This window comes from Uloborus diversus, chromosome 5 (assembly GCF_026930045.1).
Source record: "Uloborus diversus isolate 005 chromosome 5, Udiv.v.3.1, whole genome shotgun sequence".
Classification (NCBI taxonomy): Eukaryota; Metazoa; Arthropoda; class Arachnida; order Araneae; family Uloboridae; genus Uloborus; species Uloborus diversus.
The window spans coordinates 67,224,901-67,243,565 of record NC_072735.1 but is presented as its reverse complement, the minus strand read 5'-3'; the positions used below and the strand labels follow the sequence as shown (position 1 = coordinate 67,243,565).

The 18,665-nt window shown below is 34.3% G+C and overlaps 1 protein-coding gene across 1 annotated transcript in view; it reads left to right on the top strand.

Moving 5' to 3' along the window:
* Positions 1–7,323: 7,323 nt before the first annotated feature.
* LOC129222955 (F-box/LRR-repeat protein 7-like) overlaps positions 7,324–18,665 on the top strand; it is an 89,480-nt gene continuing 78,138 nt past the window's right edge. Inside the window, exon 1 of the mRNA XM_054857517.1 lies at positions 7,324–7,333. Within this exon, the coding sequence (XP_054713492.1) occupies positions 7,324–7,333 (10 nt within the window). The remainder of the gene's footprint in view (positions 7,334–18,665) is intronic.

The following is an 18,665-nucleotide window of genomic DNA, read 5'->3' as shown; positions in this document are numbered from 1 at the left end:
TTGGGGGGGGGGGATTTTTTTTCCTGCTACAATCAAATGTAAACTCTGAGAAAATCCCTCCTCTCTACGAAAGTAATCTTTTTTTTTTATTTAATCAATCGATAATTCTCTCCTGGGGGGCAACAAGTTCGCCCTAACATAGCTGGGGGGGGGGGATTTTCTACGTGTTTTTTTTACCGAATAAATAATCGCAATTGTTTTTTACAATTTAAGAGGTCATGGGAAAGTTCGAATAGTACTGGACTCGGATCAAATAAAGAGAAACAAAAAACTTTTTTTTTTGACAAATTTACCCAGTTACTGGGGGGGGGGGGGGAGATTTTTTGGAAATCAAAATAATGAAACAAATACCCTGTAAAGTTCCCCATCCCCAACCCCACGAAAGTGATTTTTTTTTTTTAATTTTAACAATCGATATTCACTTCTCGGGGGGGGGGGCTCCCACATTCGGGGCCCCAACATAGCTGGAGGGGAGATTTGCTACGTGGTTTTTTTTAAATTAATTTAATGTTATTATATAATTTTTAGCCATTTCACTTATGTTAATATTTTTCTTTTATTTTGACCTTTCATCCACCCATGCAGCGAGTGACCCGAAAATAGTGGGCGGAGGGGGGGGGGGGGATTAGAGCCAAAATTTTTAATCACATTTTTTTATTATTTTAACTGGCCACCCGCCATAAAACAGATAAACCGTGTTTTGGGGGCTCAGCTCTTGGTCTACAGGGACGACGAGTTCGAACTGAAAAATTCATTTTGTGTTGAATAGTCCATTTATTGAGAAGGCTATAGGGCTATATAACATTGCGCTTTGACTAATAGGAGTGGAGCAGCAATAAGAAATGTAATGAAAGCGAGAAAATTGATATAATTGTATAAAATGCTTGGAACGCCGAATACACGTACATTTTTGAGGTAGACCGTGCAACGCCTGGCAATGCAGCTAGTAGACTTATAATTGCTGGGGAGGAGATATTTTGTTTTGCAATTAAATGTATACTCTGTAAAATTCCCTCCACGAAAGTGATCATTTATTTTTAATTTAATCAATTGACAATTCACCCCTGGGGGGGGGGGGTGGCACCACGTTGTAAAACTGCGCACCGCGTAGCAACCCCCTCCATAGGTGGGGGGGGGGGGATTGCTACGAGTTTTTTTTTTTAATGAAAAAACGTTCAAACTTTGGGTTTTTTTTTTTTTTTTTTTTTTTTTTTTTGCAACTTAAACAGTCATGCTTAAGTTCGAATAAAACTCGACTTGAACCAAATAAAGAGGAACAAAAAAAATTTTTTTTTGACAAATTGACCCATAGTTACTGGGGGGGGGGATTTTTTTTTTGGCAATCAAAATAATGAAACTAATACCCTGTAAAATTCCCCCCCACGAAAGTGATCATTTTTTTTTAAGTTTAATAATCGATACTTTACCCCTGGGGGGCACCACGTTCGCCCCAACATAGCTGGGGGGGAAATTCGCTACGGGTTTTTTCTTATTAATTTAATGCTATTATATGGTTTTTAGCCATTTAACTCATCACTTTGATATTTTTTCATTTTTTTGACCTTTCATCCACCCCCGCAGCCGTGTGACCCAAAATTAGTGGGGGGGATTCGAGCCAAAGTTTTAAATTGCATTTTTTTATTATTTTAACCGGCCACAAGCCATAAAAGAGATAAATCGCGTTTTCGGGGGGTCAGCTCTTGGTCTATTAGTCTTTACTAATAATAAAGCAGAAAGTCTCTCTGTCCGGAGGATGTCTGTAGGATGTCCGTAGGATGTCTGTGACGCGCATAGCGCTTAAACTGTTCGGCCGATTTTCATGAAATTTGGCACAAAGTTAGTATGTAGCATGGGGGTGTGCACCTCGAAGCGATTTTTCGAAAATTCGATGTGGTTCTTTTTCTATTCCAATTTTAAGAAAAAAAGTATCATAAATTACGAAATTATCGTAACGTGGAACCGTAACATGGGCACAAGCCAATTGGCGAGATACGAAATGATCATAACGTGGAACCGTAATGTCGGTACAAGCCAACTGGCGAGAAAATTCACTATACATTATTTGTAAATATACAGGCGAACCAAAAGACCTTTTGATTTTTCTATTGCGGGCAAAGCCGTGCGGGTAACACTAGTAAATTAATAAAAAGATTGAATTCTAATTATATATATATATATATATATATATATATATATATATTTAATTAATAACAGAATATTTACTTGAATATTGAAAAATGTCAACTTTTCCTCACTAAAGAAATAATGCATTTTTTTCTCACTTACTGGGAAAATGGATAGCCAAGAGAAGAATTTAAAAAGAAGAAAAAAAAAGCTGATCAATATGTGCATTCTATATTCACTCTAATTTTTGATAATACTAGCTCACTCTACAGAAAATGGCAAAGCCTTTTATCAAAATCTTTTCATGCTTTTACTGTTATGTAAAAGGAAAAAAACTGTCCATAAGTTATTAACACAAAATCTATTTTTGCCACTTTGGCAAAAACCTATTTTTGCCGGGCGGTAAAAACCGTGGTTTTTTCCATGGTTTTTTCCGCCCCCGGCGAAAACTTGCCAACCCTGCCCCTTCCCATAAAACTTGATGAATTCATGCGACTTCGATCCCGAGCCAGGCCCCCTCGGCGGTCGGGCCCTCAATTTCTGACTAGACTGACATGACCTATCGTTGGCCCTGAGACTTATTTTCGTGTGTCATGGTAAATTTGAAAAATCAAAGGAACATCAACTAAGCTCAAGCGAGGATAATAAGGGGACATTCATTAATTACGTAAGGGTCTTGAGGGGTAGGGGGATGGAAAATTCTCTACATACCCTTACTTTTTTTTGGGGGGAGGAGGCAACCAAATCCATTCTTAATATTTTCCAAGTCGACATTTTACACTAGAAATCGCGCGGTCAAGTGGTTTGACGTCGATCATATTTCATTTACATCTGGAATGTAAACGAGCTGATGTGTGCATCACATGACTTCCTTTTACTCCAATTTAGTGTCATTTTCCCATTATTTGCAATTTTAATGTGATTCAATAGTTATAGCCTATTTAATTGTTGATAATGATTGTTTTTGTTTTGAAATAACTTCTCTTGAAATACAAATTTAGTTTATTACTCTTTTACTGAAAAGGATTTTTTTTTTGCATTTAAAAGAAGTTTTGTTTATTTCATGTAACATAAAATAAAAGCAGTAATTGCTTTGATAAACTATCCGTAAGCCATATATTTTTACATCAGGTAATAGTAAGCCTTTGCTTTACTTATTTAATAGTCTCAATATAATCTATTTCTCTAGTTGATTTTAATTACATCCTTAAACTTCTGTAGGCTTAATTATTTGATTGAATTAGCTGTATTGGCACAGGAACCTTAATAACTGAATCTACACCAGGATTAATTAGCATATAAGGCTGGTTTAAGAAATGCCGACCCTACTAGTATACTTATGAATTATGTTTTTTGCATTTGCATATAATAGAATTTCAAGTTTAGAAAACTATCCATTTTTCTTGAGAAGTTAACTTTAAAAAAGATTTTATTTTGTACTATGTACTACGTATATATATATATATATATATATATATATATATATATATATATATAGTATATATATATATATATATATATATATATATCCAATCAATAAGTTGCACATTGAATAAACTTCAGAGAACCTTAAGTATGTTGATGCTCGCTTCAGAACATACAAATTACAAGTAAAGAAAAATACTTGGTTATTAACCCCCAGTGTAAAACAAAATATAGTACAGTAAAACCTGTGAAGTTGACCACCTGTCCAAGTTGACCGCTTTTTTCGGGCACGGGAATTAGCCCTTATCATATAAATCAATCTTTGTAAGTTGACCACCTGTTTAAGATGACCACTAAAGTAGTGCACCGCAAGTGGTCCACTTACACAGGTTTCACTGTATCGCTCTACTAATTCTGAAATATTCCTGTTGTTATTACGTTTTCATTTATTAAATTGATTTTTCAACGAATTTTTTATTAATTTAATAATGTATTATTTTCTTCAATGATTTATTTATTTTATTACTTAGCAATTTATTTTAGTATTTGTTTCTCTACTAACTATTTATTTTATAATCTTTCCATCGCTTAATTTATTGCTGCTCTTATCATTCACTTTGTCTTGAGTAAACAAAAAGTTGAAAAAGAAATGTAATTTTCATACACTCTGCTTTAAATTCTAAAAAAGAACTTAAATAAGTGTTTGAAAATAGGACCAGTGAGATAATGAGGCGGTATTTTTCGATTTCTGTGTATTAAACGCAAATGAGCATGAAACTCAGTCAATCTCTTGCAGACTAAACAAACATTTTTTTAAAGAAGATATTTTCATTTGGGGATACACACATAATTTGAATGAAAGAAGACAAAAAAAAATGGAGAATTGCCGTCTCAAACTTTTGCAAAACATGTAATTCTGTTTCTAGCAAATCGCAGTTATTTTAGATTTGAAGAAATTTATCGCTTTCGTAGTATGGTTTTTACTCTGGTAATTGGGCCGTTTTTGTAGACCTTGAGATCTTTATGTTAAATATAAAGCCAAGAGAGTAGTTTAAATAATTTTTGGCTCCAATTCTTGAAATGTTTACAGTTTTTGGAAAATACTCACTGAGTGAAAAGCTTTAGTGATTGTCGACGTCCATTAAATTTGTTTTTATTTATACTTGAAATCTCGAGGCGAAAAGTTATAACATTAACAATATCAGAATATATAATTTACTATCCTTTTTGAATGAGGAATTCAGATTATGGGATTGCAGGTTTTTTTTTCTTGTCTCAAATAAGGATTTTGTTTAATGAATTTGAAAAAGTTGAAACACTAACAAATTAAATCATCAGGTCACGAGTTACGCTTGTGGCAACTAAGAAGTTATAGAACTTCATTAATTAAGTTTTTGTGATTAAAATAGTTTTAAGATTGTTTCGTTTAATGTTTAATTAAAACAGAGCCGAGACATGATGCATCAAAATAATATTGAGGTGCAAGTTTTCTTTATGACAGGAAGAAATCAAAGAAGCGTTCAGATTGGATGATGAAGACTACAATATTTTCAGGGTCTTGCTGTTAATTGAAATGTATGTTCGTAATTACATTTGAGGAAATACCATAACCATCCATGGTAATGGCTTCTGAAATTTTAAATTCTAAAAATCCAGGCTTGGGGAAAATCCTTGTATTGTGGCGAATATATTAGTATGATATTATCAGATTTAAATTTTTGATAAAATTATTTTTTCATTCATTCTTGAATGAGGCTTTAATTGTGCTTGTGAATATTTGCAAAATGCTCCATTCACTTGGGATTTTTTCAGTAATAAATGATTATTTTTTGGCTTTCATTTTGTAATCACTTTCTTATTTTAGTGTTACCGTAACGCATGTAAAATTTCGTTTTAGTTTAAAAACTTCTTTGTGCGTCGAGGTTTTTTTTTTGTTATACAGGATGTATCTGTACAGCGTTTATATACTTTCAGGGTAGATAGAATACATCTAGAACAACGGTTCTCTACCGGTGGTTCGCGAGCCCCTGGGGGTTCGCGAGAGGTTTTCAGAGGGTTAGCGAAAAAAATATTATAATGGCGGTGTTTTAACATTCCTGTTTCTGATAAAGTCTCATGCTCAAGCGGTTTCAAGCAAATTTTGATCCTTTTTTATTTATTTGTCTCTCCCACATCCGATATTCTCATCATTAAAATATTTGCGTACTTCCTGACATATTTTACCTTTAAATAAGTTAGTCCGTGAAAAGCGCCGGTTTTACTGCTTCCATTGAGAATGATAGCCCTGAAGCCATGCGGAAACACCTCTACTTATGAATAATTTGAAAGCAAATATTGATGAAATAATTTGAAAGCGTTCGTTTCCTCAGAAGCTTTTGATCGGAAAGATTGATTTAACTTGATGAAAACATTACATCGAGCATGTGCGAAAGTCTAAAATATTTTTAACCGACTTCAAAAAGGAGGCGGTTATCAGTTCATACCGTATGTATGTTTTTTTTTTGTTTGTTTGTCCACTCACAGCGTCTCATCTAGTGAACTGATTTTGATGATTCTTCTTTTAATGGATAGGGGATGACTCAACTTAGATCCCATTACTTTGTTTGACCATATTTGTTCTTTAGAAAAAAAGTTATGGTCAAAAAACAGTAAATTTCATGCAATTTCCCTATGAAATGATTAAATTTAAAGCCCATTGTTTAAAAAATTTGGTGCCATACAACAATAATATTAATAGTAATTGTGGTGATAGTTTTGAATGAAGGCTTCTCTGAAGCAAGCATCAAGTTTCTTCAGTTTCATTGCTCTATAGTGGGAGTAAACCTAACGTGGAAGCGAGGTTTAGGCAGTGATTAGGATATGCTTAGCCTTCACAATGCTACTAAGTTAGGTTTGCTTCAACTATAGTAGTATTTTTATCGTTATCATGTATGCTAATAACAGATGATTTGGGCTAAGTAAGGAGATACAGGATTTTCATAAAAAGGAACTATGCTGTGAAATGTAAATTAGTTAGGGAAAACGTAATATTTAAATGGTTATAATTAAATTAACACACAAATGAATTCCAGGGAGGAACAAAGATAAATTTTTAGTTTCAATCGCTTAAAGTTTAAAGCGTGTTTTTAGTTTTTTTAAAATTTTTTTTTTATTTTATTTATAGCATGGAGCATTTTTTTTTAAATAATAAGGTAAAGTTTTGTTATAGTAACTTCTTAATATTTCAGAAATACATTTACACTAAAAAGAATAAAATAAAAAAAATTTGAAAAAAATAAAAAAATAGAACCGACTTCAAAACTGCTCTAAAAAGTGGAAAATAATTTTATTCTTTAAACACCATCGATAATACTTTTAAACATAACTTTTGAATTTGGCGCAAAAACGATCGATAAAATCATTCACAGCCATAACTCAACTACAAGTATAAATTTAACCAGGCCCAGTTTCTTCACTACCACATGCATTACGCATTGATGACAGCATATTTGAGTAACGATATAAATGTTTCGTTCCTAACTTTGGATGATTTTTTGATAAAAATATGAACGAAACATGGTTACAATGGATTTTACTTTTTGTTTTTGCGCCAACTTCAAAAACTATGTTTAAAATTATTATAAATGGTGTTTAAAGAATAAAATTATTTTTCACTTTTTAGAACAATTTTGAAGTCGGTTCTATTTTTTTTTCAAAATTTTTTTATGATGTTTAGTTTCTTGACCAATTGAGTCCGACGAAGAGCTATCGCTCTTCTCTTGTGTTGAGTCAAAAATGGATAGAAGTAAGATCACGATGTTGTTTGTTGCTGTAATTTTCACACTACATATTCTACAATTTATTTTGAGATTTATTGTCGAAAAAGGGAAATAATAGCTAGCAACCCAAACATACCACAGGAAGCATCAAAAATTAATTACTATAAAAAGTTTTCGTGGGTGAAAGTTTCGCAGTGTGAAATTTACGCTGTAAAAAAATAAATAAATTAAAAAAAAAATTAGAGTAAATGCGGATTTTGAACTTAGACGCTTCTATTATTTTCTTCCGAGTGACGTATTTCATACTTTAACGATCAAGTAATCGTTATTAGAATACCCAGTCAAATTGTATAATTGAATAATTTTATATACTGTCATTTAACGAGCTTGTCTAGTTATTTCATGTCATTTATAGTCATGTCATTCATAGTCATACTTTAACGATTACATACAATCCTTCAAATGTCAAATTTCAGAGAAAATTTGCTATTTAAAGATACAAGAGCTAATGTGGTGACTGGAGTTTTTTTAACATTATAAAATAATTCCAACCATCAAAAAATAAATGTGTAAAAACAATAGCAAGTCTAATCAAGGCCTGTACTGCCGTGGTACAGTAAAGTGCAGTTTCTTCAAATGTGAGGAGTACGTCATTTAATCTATTGTTTTTGCGCCGACATCAAAGCTTATGTTTAAAATTAGTCTGAATGGTGATCAAAAATTAAAATACTACAAGTCACGGAACTGTACTTAATGCAGTCTTTTTGCAAGATTTTTATATAACATACAATGCAGGAATTTCGTTGCTTATTATAGCTACCATAACCCAATTGCTACTTTCATAGGATTAAATAATGATAATAATTTAATCCTATGAAAGTTCTCACTTCTGCCGAGCGTCCCGAGACGTACATTTTTTCTTAATTTTTTGTTCTACTAAGGATAATAAACATGTTTTCTTCTCTTATTCGTGTCTTGTCTTTTTGGTGATTTGCGTCGTCACTACAGCGCCAGGAAAGCGTTTCCGACCATGCAGTGCTATGTGGTTTCCCATCGTTTAGGTGTACTCGATCTGCCCTGAAAGTCTGTAAACGCTATACTGATACACCCTGTAGAATTTATTATAAGAGACCTTGGGTGAGGATATCAACTCAAAATCGAATGGTTTTGGGTTCGGAACCCCACCCGCCCATCGAGTACATGCACAGCACGTGTTTGTCCAATCCATGGGTCTGAAAGTGCTGTGATCAGTTTCTAGTTGTTACTTTAGGTGCAAAATTTCTGAGTCTTTCTCTCCCCTTTATAACTATGCCTAAATTGTGGAGGTGATGTTGCCATTTATCGAGGCCAAACTCGGACTTCTCCCATGTGTGAGCCTCTATTTTTGAAAAATCGCTCCCTTCTACCTTAATTCCGTACTCGTTACGCGAATGTGACTTGGATGTCCAGGTCCACCCAAGGGGCATTAGTAAAAACAAAACTTCGCGTTTTTAGAAACTAGTCCGTTTTGAGCATAGCATCATCATTTGTATTTCTTCGACTTTGCATTATTTTCTTTATTTTTAGAATCAGTGCATTTTAATTTCAGCAGTCAAAAGTGAAACACCACTAATTAGTTAAAAAATCAAACTTCTTTCTTTTAAATAGTCTAAAAGTCGTACAATTTCAGAAAAGAATTCAACAAATCAAAATCGACAGTATTCGAAATTTCTGGGCAATTCACTACTGTGATAGGAACAGGGGACCCTCGGGAGTGAAGTCAGTATTCGAAATTGAAGCAATTTATTTTGTATGTTTTATTTTTATCTAAATACTTTTTTCATAATAATTGCTGCCTAACGTGGAAACAAATTCTATTCTCAATGAACGTATAATTTTAAATTAGATTCACGTGTCCTATTCCTGTTTGCGTGAAATACTTGAGAGGAGGAAATAGTCTTTAATTTCAGATCTCATCTACCGACACGTTTTATTCTTCATCCATGATTATTAACATAAAACTGTTTTCCATTCCTGGGAGTTCCGGGTATGAGTGAATTTTGATCATTAAGCTTACTATTAAAGCCTGGACAATCATTTCTCGGAGAAATCTTTTACCCGAATGCATCTTTCTGTCGTATAGAGTACGTTGAACTTAAAAAATTTTCTGTTTGCCTTATTCACCTGAGTGGTCAAAAGAAAAAGTATAAATTCATGAACGGAGTAATGTGACTGGACATTAAAATTAATCACCTTAAAGGCAAGGATGTATTACTGTATAGCAAAAATACTGTAAAAGCATTTTCCCCCTCGAAGCATGAGTTTTCGAAATTTTCAGGGGACCGTTGTAACTGCGAAAATTGGAAGCGCGCGAAATGTTTAAACTTTTTTTCATACAGTGTTAACAGAAAAGAATATCTGGGTTTTAAAGATTTTTATTTCATAAACTATTAAACTTACCACTATAAATCTTAATATATAAAAATCAATGTCCTGAGATAATATATATATATATATATATATATATATATCAACGCACAGCCAATACCGCTGAAGTCTCAGACTTGAAATTTGGCAGGCATGTCCACATGATTACGAAAGTATCCACTAAGAAAGGATTTTTAGAAATATCAATTAGTTCAGGAGAAATTAATTAAAACCCCTTAATTTCTGTGAAATTAAAACCTGTCATTGAAATTTAAATCCCTTATTTTCAGAGGCTTTCCACCATTCAAATCATTATTCAGTACTTCATCTCAACTTTTGCTCGAAAGCGAATTTTAAATTTGATATTGTTTTTGTTTCTCACGTGATTCTCGAGGCTTTTCTCAAGTCAAATTATAATGTTTCTGTCTTTTGCTTTCATTTTTTCAAAACTAGAAACGACGTTTTTAAGAACATCATCACAGGTGGACTATCCTTTTGAATTTATAAGAGTGCAGTTTCCTGTAAAAATTTGCTTTGCAATAACCGTTAATAAGTCACAAGGACAGACATTAAAAGTAGCAGGGATCGATTTAAGAGAAGACCTTTTTTCACACTGCCAATTTTATGTAGCTTGCTCCAAAGTCAGTCCCATCAAGCAGCTTAATAATTTTAGCACCAGAAAAAAAAAAAAAAAAAAAAAAAAAAACTAGAACTGTTGTATACAAAGAAGTTCTTGCTTAAACATAGATATAACAATAAAATGTGGATGGCCTGTGTTTGCAAAGAAAATCAATACTTTAAAAGAATCGTTAATAACAGTTAAAGATCGGTTAGGAGAAGGGCATTTATATAAGGAGTCCAGGAGCCCCGGGATCCTCCCAAAATTAGAAAAAAATAGGTTATAAGAAATTAAAGTCGAAACTAGGTGCACCAAGCACTGTTAACCCTGCTAATTCCATTACCCGAGCAATGCCAGGTACGGGAATGCTAGTAGTACATAAAAATAAAGATGAACTGTCAAAGTTTTATTGAACGTACGTACACTGTTAAAACTACAGGTTGCATTTGGCACTTTTCGAGGGTGAAAAGCTTGTTCACCAGCGGCACTCTTTACGGTGCCGAAATTGCACCCTTAACACGGGGGAAAAACCGGCACCCTTCACCCAGCGTGCACCGCGGTGAAAAACGGAACCCTATGGCAGAACATTGGCACCCTCTGTTTTCTGTTGCTGAGCACCCCCCCCCCCTCGGTTTTGTGTGCATTTCCGTAAACAATTGTATACATTATTATATATTGTTTTGAGTTATAAAAAGCTAAGTCTTGGTACATTTTCCACATTGAATAGTTCTGAAAATGATTAAAACTTGTACTTTAAGGCATTTGATCACATTTCAACTTTCGAACATAGTTTAGAAGTGTTCATGACTTAAATTTGTCTGCCGTGCACTAATTTTCGTACATCCACTTGGATTGCTCAGTAATTTTAATATGTTATTGACATTTACTGCAGCACGATCGTACCGAAAATGAAGAACGTAGGTACTATTTGTAAATCATTTACACGAACAATAAATATTCAATTATGTTGCAATCATGGAAAAATAAAACCTTTCATCACGTTCGAAATTTTAATCAAAGAGCACCATATTAGTACGTACGTATATATGATTCGACATTTGAATATCCGTAAAGAATATAAAAGAACAAAAGTCTTTCGATAAATTAAAAGCCAAAACAAATTCTAACGAGTTATTCATTCTTACTATTACTAGAGTGACGAAAAAAAGTTCTGTCATTCGCTTTAAGCAATAACGCCGAGGAAAGCTAGTTAACTTAGACACGAGATAATAAATAAAAAAAAAAAAAAAATCGAGACGGAGAAGAAATTTCTTTTTCTCAATCCGCTTTCCTTTTTTTTTCGTGCTTTTATGTTTTTGCTATCATCGTAATTAGAGTTTCGGTTCACTTGCTGAGTGCATCACATTGCTAACAATGAATCTCTTAGTTAAAAATCCACAAGATTGTTGATAATACAAGCAAGTAAAACGACATAGTCAAAATTAATAGTTGAAATAACTTTTCAAATATCATCTAATTCAAGCGTTTTGATAATTAAATGTTACTTATCCGGTGCTGATAGCTATTTTTAGGTAAAATTTATGCATGATAGGAATAGCAAATGTATATAACGGCCAACTGAAGAATCAACGTACCTTTGAAACAATTTTAAATATGTTCGAAAGCCTTAAAAGCTACACTATGATCAAATGCATGTACTTACGCGAAACTTTGAAGAGTAAATCACAGAAACTTATAAGTTTTAATCCAATTTCGTACTTCATTCAATGGGAAAGTGCATGTGCGTAGTTATTCTTGCGTCCGCCATTGATTGTGGTTGAATGATGTCAGAGCGGAGAGCGCATGCGCCAGCGTTTCACCCATGCATTTAGGAGGTCCGTTTTCACGTTTATTAGCGTCATTCACCTTGATCACACTTCCTAGCCTCTACTGCACCCTGAGGCCCGGTGTTTTCACCCCAGGGAGCCAAATAGTTAGTCAAAGGCACCCGTAGTTTTGACAGTGTAACAACTTAAATATACAGGTTAAGCACTAGCGCCGGCAGAAATTCCTTCCAGAAGGGTTTTTTCAAACACAACAGTCCTTACACGTGTACTAACTACTGTATTAGGATTGGCAACAATGTTAAAACCAACTTTGGGGGTATTTTTATCCCCCTCCCCTCGCTGCGCCGCGGAAGTTCCACAACGCAGAATTGTCTGTGCAGGTAATGATGACCTTTTATGCGTTGGCCAGCCAGATCCCCAAACCTAACCCCAAATGATTTTTTTTAATGATGTTTCGTCAAAGACAGTGTTAATACACCACCATTGCCTACAACATTGCAAGAACTGAATGATCGCATATGTGTATCATTACGAAACATTGACAGTGAAGCACTCCAAAATGCATGTTATAGATGTGTGTCACGTTACGAAAGGCGCCCACATCGAACTTTTGTAAGTGAAAAAAACTTTCACTGTTTCTCTTTATTTTTTTGTGTCATTTATAGTGCTAAATGTAATAGTTTATGAAATATAAATTTTTAAAACCGGGATATTCTTTCATGCTATCCCTGTATTACCAACTTCCGGTTCTATAGAGATAATATTCGAGAACTTTGCATCTTACGAAATCATGGATAATTTTAGTGAAAATTACGATTTGAGTTCAAATGGCAGTTGCATGCGTAAAAATTTACACAAAACTACTTTTTATAACTCCCACAGTTATTACAGAGCCCCTTTGTTAAGCTCACGTCATGGACCTACTTTCGGTTTTGCCAAACTTTGAAATAATATGTAGTAAAATATGTTTTAATTTCGCCCTTATTTGCACGGAGCCCATTGGTTTGGAGTCCATGGCCTCCTCCCTGTGGGGGCCATGTTATTTTTTATGGTGGAAAATCTAAGGAGTAAATCTATTTTGACAAATCCTATAAACGTTGGTTTATTTTTTCCATTATCTTTAATTATGATTGATGCCAAAATCGGACCTGATCATAAGTTATCAGGAAACCTTTGTGACATACCGACTTAAAAAAAAATCACGTCAAAATATTACAACGGAAAAATCACTCTAAAAAACGAAAACGTTGCCAAACAAAATGTTTTATAAAGTAAAATTGTCATATTTCTTAACTTTGTCTGGGACAAAGGCTAATTGAAACGTGGGAAGGATGGGAAAGGGAGCAATAAGCACACATTTTTGTGAACAAAGAGTTGGCAACAGCAGCACGATAAATACATGATGAGCGTTAATGCGCCAAATGTTGCACGCATTCGATGCTTCAGTGATTACAAGAAATAGAATTGTTAATGGTGGAATTTATGCTATTCAGTGAGCCCGTGATTTGTTTCATTAAGACGCACTAATAGCTAAAGTTTAATCAGCAATCAAAGTCTTCGACATTTCCACCAATCATGTAAGTCTGAAATTTTGGTATCAAAAGATCCCAACCCAACATGGAAAAGTTTTTCCAACCTTCTCTAGCTTTTGCGGAACTTTTATCATTAATATAGTTGACTCTATATAAAAAAAAAATAAAATAAAATCAAACGGAAAAGAAAATAGAAGGCTCAGTGCTGAACGCTGCTGGCAAGGTTATGAAATAAGTTTTCTAATCTGCATCTTAACGAAATAAATAAAAATAAATACATAAAATAAAATTTAATTTAAAAAGAATAGAAGGCACTGTGCTGTAGCCTACTGGCGAGGTTATGAAATATGTTTATGCTATTCATTTTACAAAATAAATAAATGAACGAAGTAATGAATCATTCAATAATTCTGAAACTACTTTTTAAAAGGTATTTTTGAAGTTGTTGTAAGTGCTCTTCCTACACTGTAATACTAAGTACAAATTTATAAATGATAGAAATCTTGTGATGTTCCGAAGTACAGGGTACTTTTATTAAAATAATTAATTTTACACTCCATTTCTGACGTGTTTCAGATTGACCCTAAATGGAAAATTAGCTTTGAGCCCCGATAGCAATTTATTTTAAATAGATTTAACAATTATTGTTTCTTAATTTCAGATAACCATTCAAAATTTTAGGAGCGTTGATTCTGTTTTACAAGTATATCAACAAATTCAATAACATAATTAGAAAATGAGTGGGACAGTTTAAAACAGAGATATTGTGATTCAAAGTTACGCCGAATAATTGTGCAATAGAACCTCGTTTATCCGACCCTCGTATATCTGGCTGTCCGGATAATCCGGATCAAATCTAATAATTCTAATAAAAATTTAGTAGACTCTAGTAATCATCTAATAAAAATTTTAAGTTCAGGTAAACATTTTTTTTTTTTTTTGCGCGACTGAGATACATTTAAATGCCACGCATGTTTAAAACAGAAGACAATGGAACAATTCTTTGTAAAAAAAAATAATGTGTTAAATTTGAGTACTTTTTCATGTCTTGTAAACAATCCTCATCTAAATGACAGCCGGTGATAGAGTAACCCGTGTGTTTCAACAGTGAAACTCGCGCCACGGCATGATAATTTGATAATATGTTTTGGTAATATTTGACATACAGGGAAAGGCTTTATTGTGACAAGGCTGAACTCGATCCGGCAGCTTTTTTACTGGTAAGACTGTCATTTCAGGGCAGTGAAGAAACGAAAAAATGATCAGCAATGAACGTTATCTACTGGAACTCAGGGTTAATCCACTGCAGTTAGGATTACAATTTCGATTACCAAAAAATCATCAAACAGGCAATGGCTTCGTTCAAATGTAGAAGCAATTTTCACCAGTCATACCTTGACGGGTGATTTTCTAGTTTTTCTAGATCTTTTAGATCTTTGAAAAACATGTTTTTTCTTTTTCTTTCTTTCTTTTTTTTGTTGTTGAAACAAACAGTTACCCTGGTTATTTAAGGATTTGTTTTACTTATTACCCAACTATCCGAATTATTCGGGTTTTCAATCATCCAGGATGTTTATGGTTGTAGTTAGTCCGGATAAACTAGGTTGTACTCTGCTTCTTTTCAATTATGTTTAAAGGATTTTTCTGACATAAAACAGTATTAAAAGTAATTTTTATGCGAGTAGTGAATAAGTGTTTTTATATAATTACCTTAAAGTTCGTTCTGTCTTAGTAAACATTTTGTAATCAATGACCAATCAAAGCAATTTTTCAAACATATAATGCTATCCTGAAAATGAGCATGTAATCGCCCACCATTTGAGACCTCTCTCCTTTTACTCTTGTTGTCACTTTCCTATATATATATATTAATAAGGTGATTTCCAAGGAACTTTCTTAAATCAAGTGGTAGCTTTCATCATATAACGAAAGGTTGTAAAATTTATTGTTTCCTCCGCAATAGTTGACCTTAATATTAAAAGAAAGAAAAACATGGTCCCTTGACTTAAAACTATCACCTCTCTCAGTCTGTCTTCAGACGAAGGAAGAGAAAATGCAAACAATAGGGCTGAGATGTCCGCAAGCAAAGCAAATGTTTTGCATTAGAGTAATTTTATTATCACAGTCGTACCAAAACCTTACAATTCTAACACGTTTTTTGAGCATTCACGATTGCTTATTGTTCTCATTTGACCGTTTTTGGTATCCGTGCCTTTTTCAACTTGGATCAGAAGCCTTTGCAGCACCACCACCCACCGTCCTCTGCTGGCGGCGCGGCACGGCTGCTCCGGTTTTGAGCTATCCGATCTCCTGGTCGGAGGCGTCCATGTCCTACACACACGCACGTTCACACACATACACACACACGACTTCACACACATACACTCACACACGCCTACGTGCATACACACAGGTCTACGCACACACACAACTATGCACACGTAACCGCCCAGGAGGAGAGGCAGGCTTGGGGGGGGGGGGGGCAGGAGCCGTTTCTAGAAACAATAACTCCAATGAGTAGGGTCCTGTCTCAGTTCGTGATTGCGAAAAACATAATCTGGATTCAAAATTTCAGAATTCAAATTAATTTTATTTATTTATTTATTTTTTCTTTTTTTCTTTTTTGCCTCCAGTAATAGATCAAAAACATGATTTCCTTATTGGGAAAAAGCGTTAATTTTTTTCGCATCATAAGTACGAAATTGCCGCCCCCCAAAAAGTGCTGCCCGAGGCAGACCGCCCCCTCCGCCCGTTCCCAGCTACGCCACTGCCTCTTGCGTTTTTAAACGTCATTAATATGATGTAATGCCAATGGTTAAAAAAGGTTTCACTTTGATTAATCGATGTTCACATGAAAAAAATGTTTAATTTTTTCCAATTCGTGGCGGAACCCTTACTTTCCTTTGGCGGAACCTTGGGGTTCCGCGGAGCACACTTTGGGAAACGCTGGTATATAGATACCCGAAATTTCCAAAATGTTTGTCAGTTCCAGGAATTACCCCGTTGCCCATCCTGTGTACCGCGTAAGAGATCGCTTCAGGGGAAGATTCATTAATAAGTCTATCATTAAAATCGGACCAACAACACCACGATTTAACCTCGTTTGACTTCTTTTAGTTGTAGCCTTAGAAATCATTTTTCGTTTCTTGAACTGCGGTCTGAATGTAATAGCAGCAGTCCTATTTGCCATCACATTTCTTATCCGTTATTAATCAAGGAACTTTTTTTCTAACATTCGTCTTACATAATGAATTCAGCAACTGCGTTTGGTTTTCAGCATTTTTTCCTTTGATTAATAAGTTTCGGAACACCGAGATATTTTATATGCATCATGTGGTTTTGTAACAATCAGACTTCCTAGTATATCAATTAAGGCAGCGAGAGTCTAGGGGATGTTAATCTCTCTTCTGAAGTGTTGAGTAAAACGCGTGCAAAGAATGTATGCATTGATCTTATGGTATACGTAGACCTTCTTTGAAAAATGTTTCTAAATCCTTTTGTTCATAAGAAATTTTACCACACAACAGATGAGGTTCTCCTACCATTATGTTGTACTAGTGATCTAAATGGTGATTTCTAGCACGTACACCCCTTTGCTTTTAGATGCTTAGAATTAAAACATTCATTCGAAGGAAAACTGGAGTTTTCACTAGGTTTTTTTATACACTAGTGGTACCCGCACGGCTTTGCCCGTAATCGAAAAATTAAAAGGTCTTTTGGTTTGAATGTATATTTACAAATAATGTATGGTGAATTTTCTCAAGAATTGGCTTGTATCCATGTTACGGTTCCACGTTATGATAATTTCGTAATTTACTCGTCCATCTTATGATAATTGTGTTCTTAAAATTGGAATAGAAAAAAAACCACATCGAATTTTCGAAAAATCGCTTCGAGGTGCACACCCCCATGCTACAAACTTTGTGCCAAATTTCATGAAAATCGGCCGAACGGTCTAGGCGCTATGCGCGTCACAGAGATCCAGACATTCAGACATCCTCCGGACATCCAGACAGAGAGACTTTATTACTAGTAAAGATAACTCATCAATATTAGGACTAAATATAAATATAGTGCCCCTGAATCGGAAGGAGGGGTAGGCAGTTATTTTATTTTTATTAGAAGCAATTATTAAGCGCTAAGTGTTCTACGCCAGCCGTTCTTGAGAACTAAAAATCAATTGACTAGAGCATGCATGTATCCTTTTTTAATTTTTTTTTTCTCTCTCATTTGCATCATTCTATAGTCTTTCAAATGTCAAAAATATACACTCCTCGCTGCACTAGACAGTTCGAATTCAATATTGCAAAATTGTTTAAATGCAAATATTTTTTTTAAATTAAAGGTATTTTATTAAAAATTATGTAGTTTGACTCAGATAACTTAAACTCCAATGGAGAACGGATTAAACGATCTCAGTTGTTCAAATAGGGGTGAGGATTTCCAGTTTGCTTTGACGATAACGATTGTTGGCATTGTCTTACGAAATGGGTTTGCTCTCTTTTCTACGCTCCCCAAACAGAAATAAATTCGTCCAAGAACAGAAATCTTGTTATCAGCGAACTATTTATAAACAGGCAGGTTGAGAAATCTGTAGTTCTGATTTTTTAGCTGAATTATCCGTCTCAAAATTTGAGCTGCTCTCTTCAGATGCAACATGAGCACAGGCTACACTTTTAAAAGAGCTCTAATAAAAAGCAATCTATCCTTAAGTAATACGAAGAATACAGAAATTTATAACTAACTTTGAACCATGACTTTGCATCACTTCATATTTTTCAGTACATTTGTCCTCAAAAGCATTTGTAGAGAAAGGTCTCATAGTGCACCCTGCTTGCAAGGTCATAATCTCTGTTTCTGCTTTTTCTTTTACAAATTAAGTTGGCATCACTGAATGCACTGAACTAAGTTTTCAACCCAAAGGGTCGGAGGTGACTGTTTAGAAGCTACTCTTGAATCTCTTGTCCTCTTCATTTTCATATTCTATGGCTGCAGTGTAATAAACCGTAGAAAT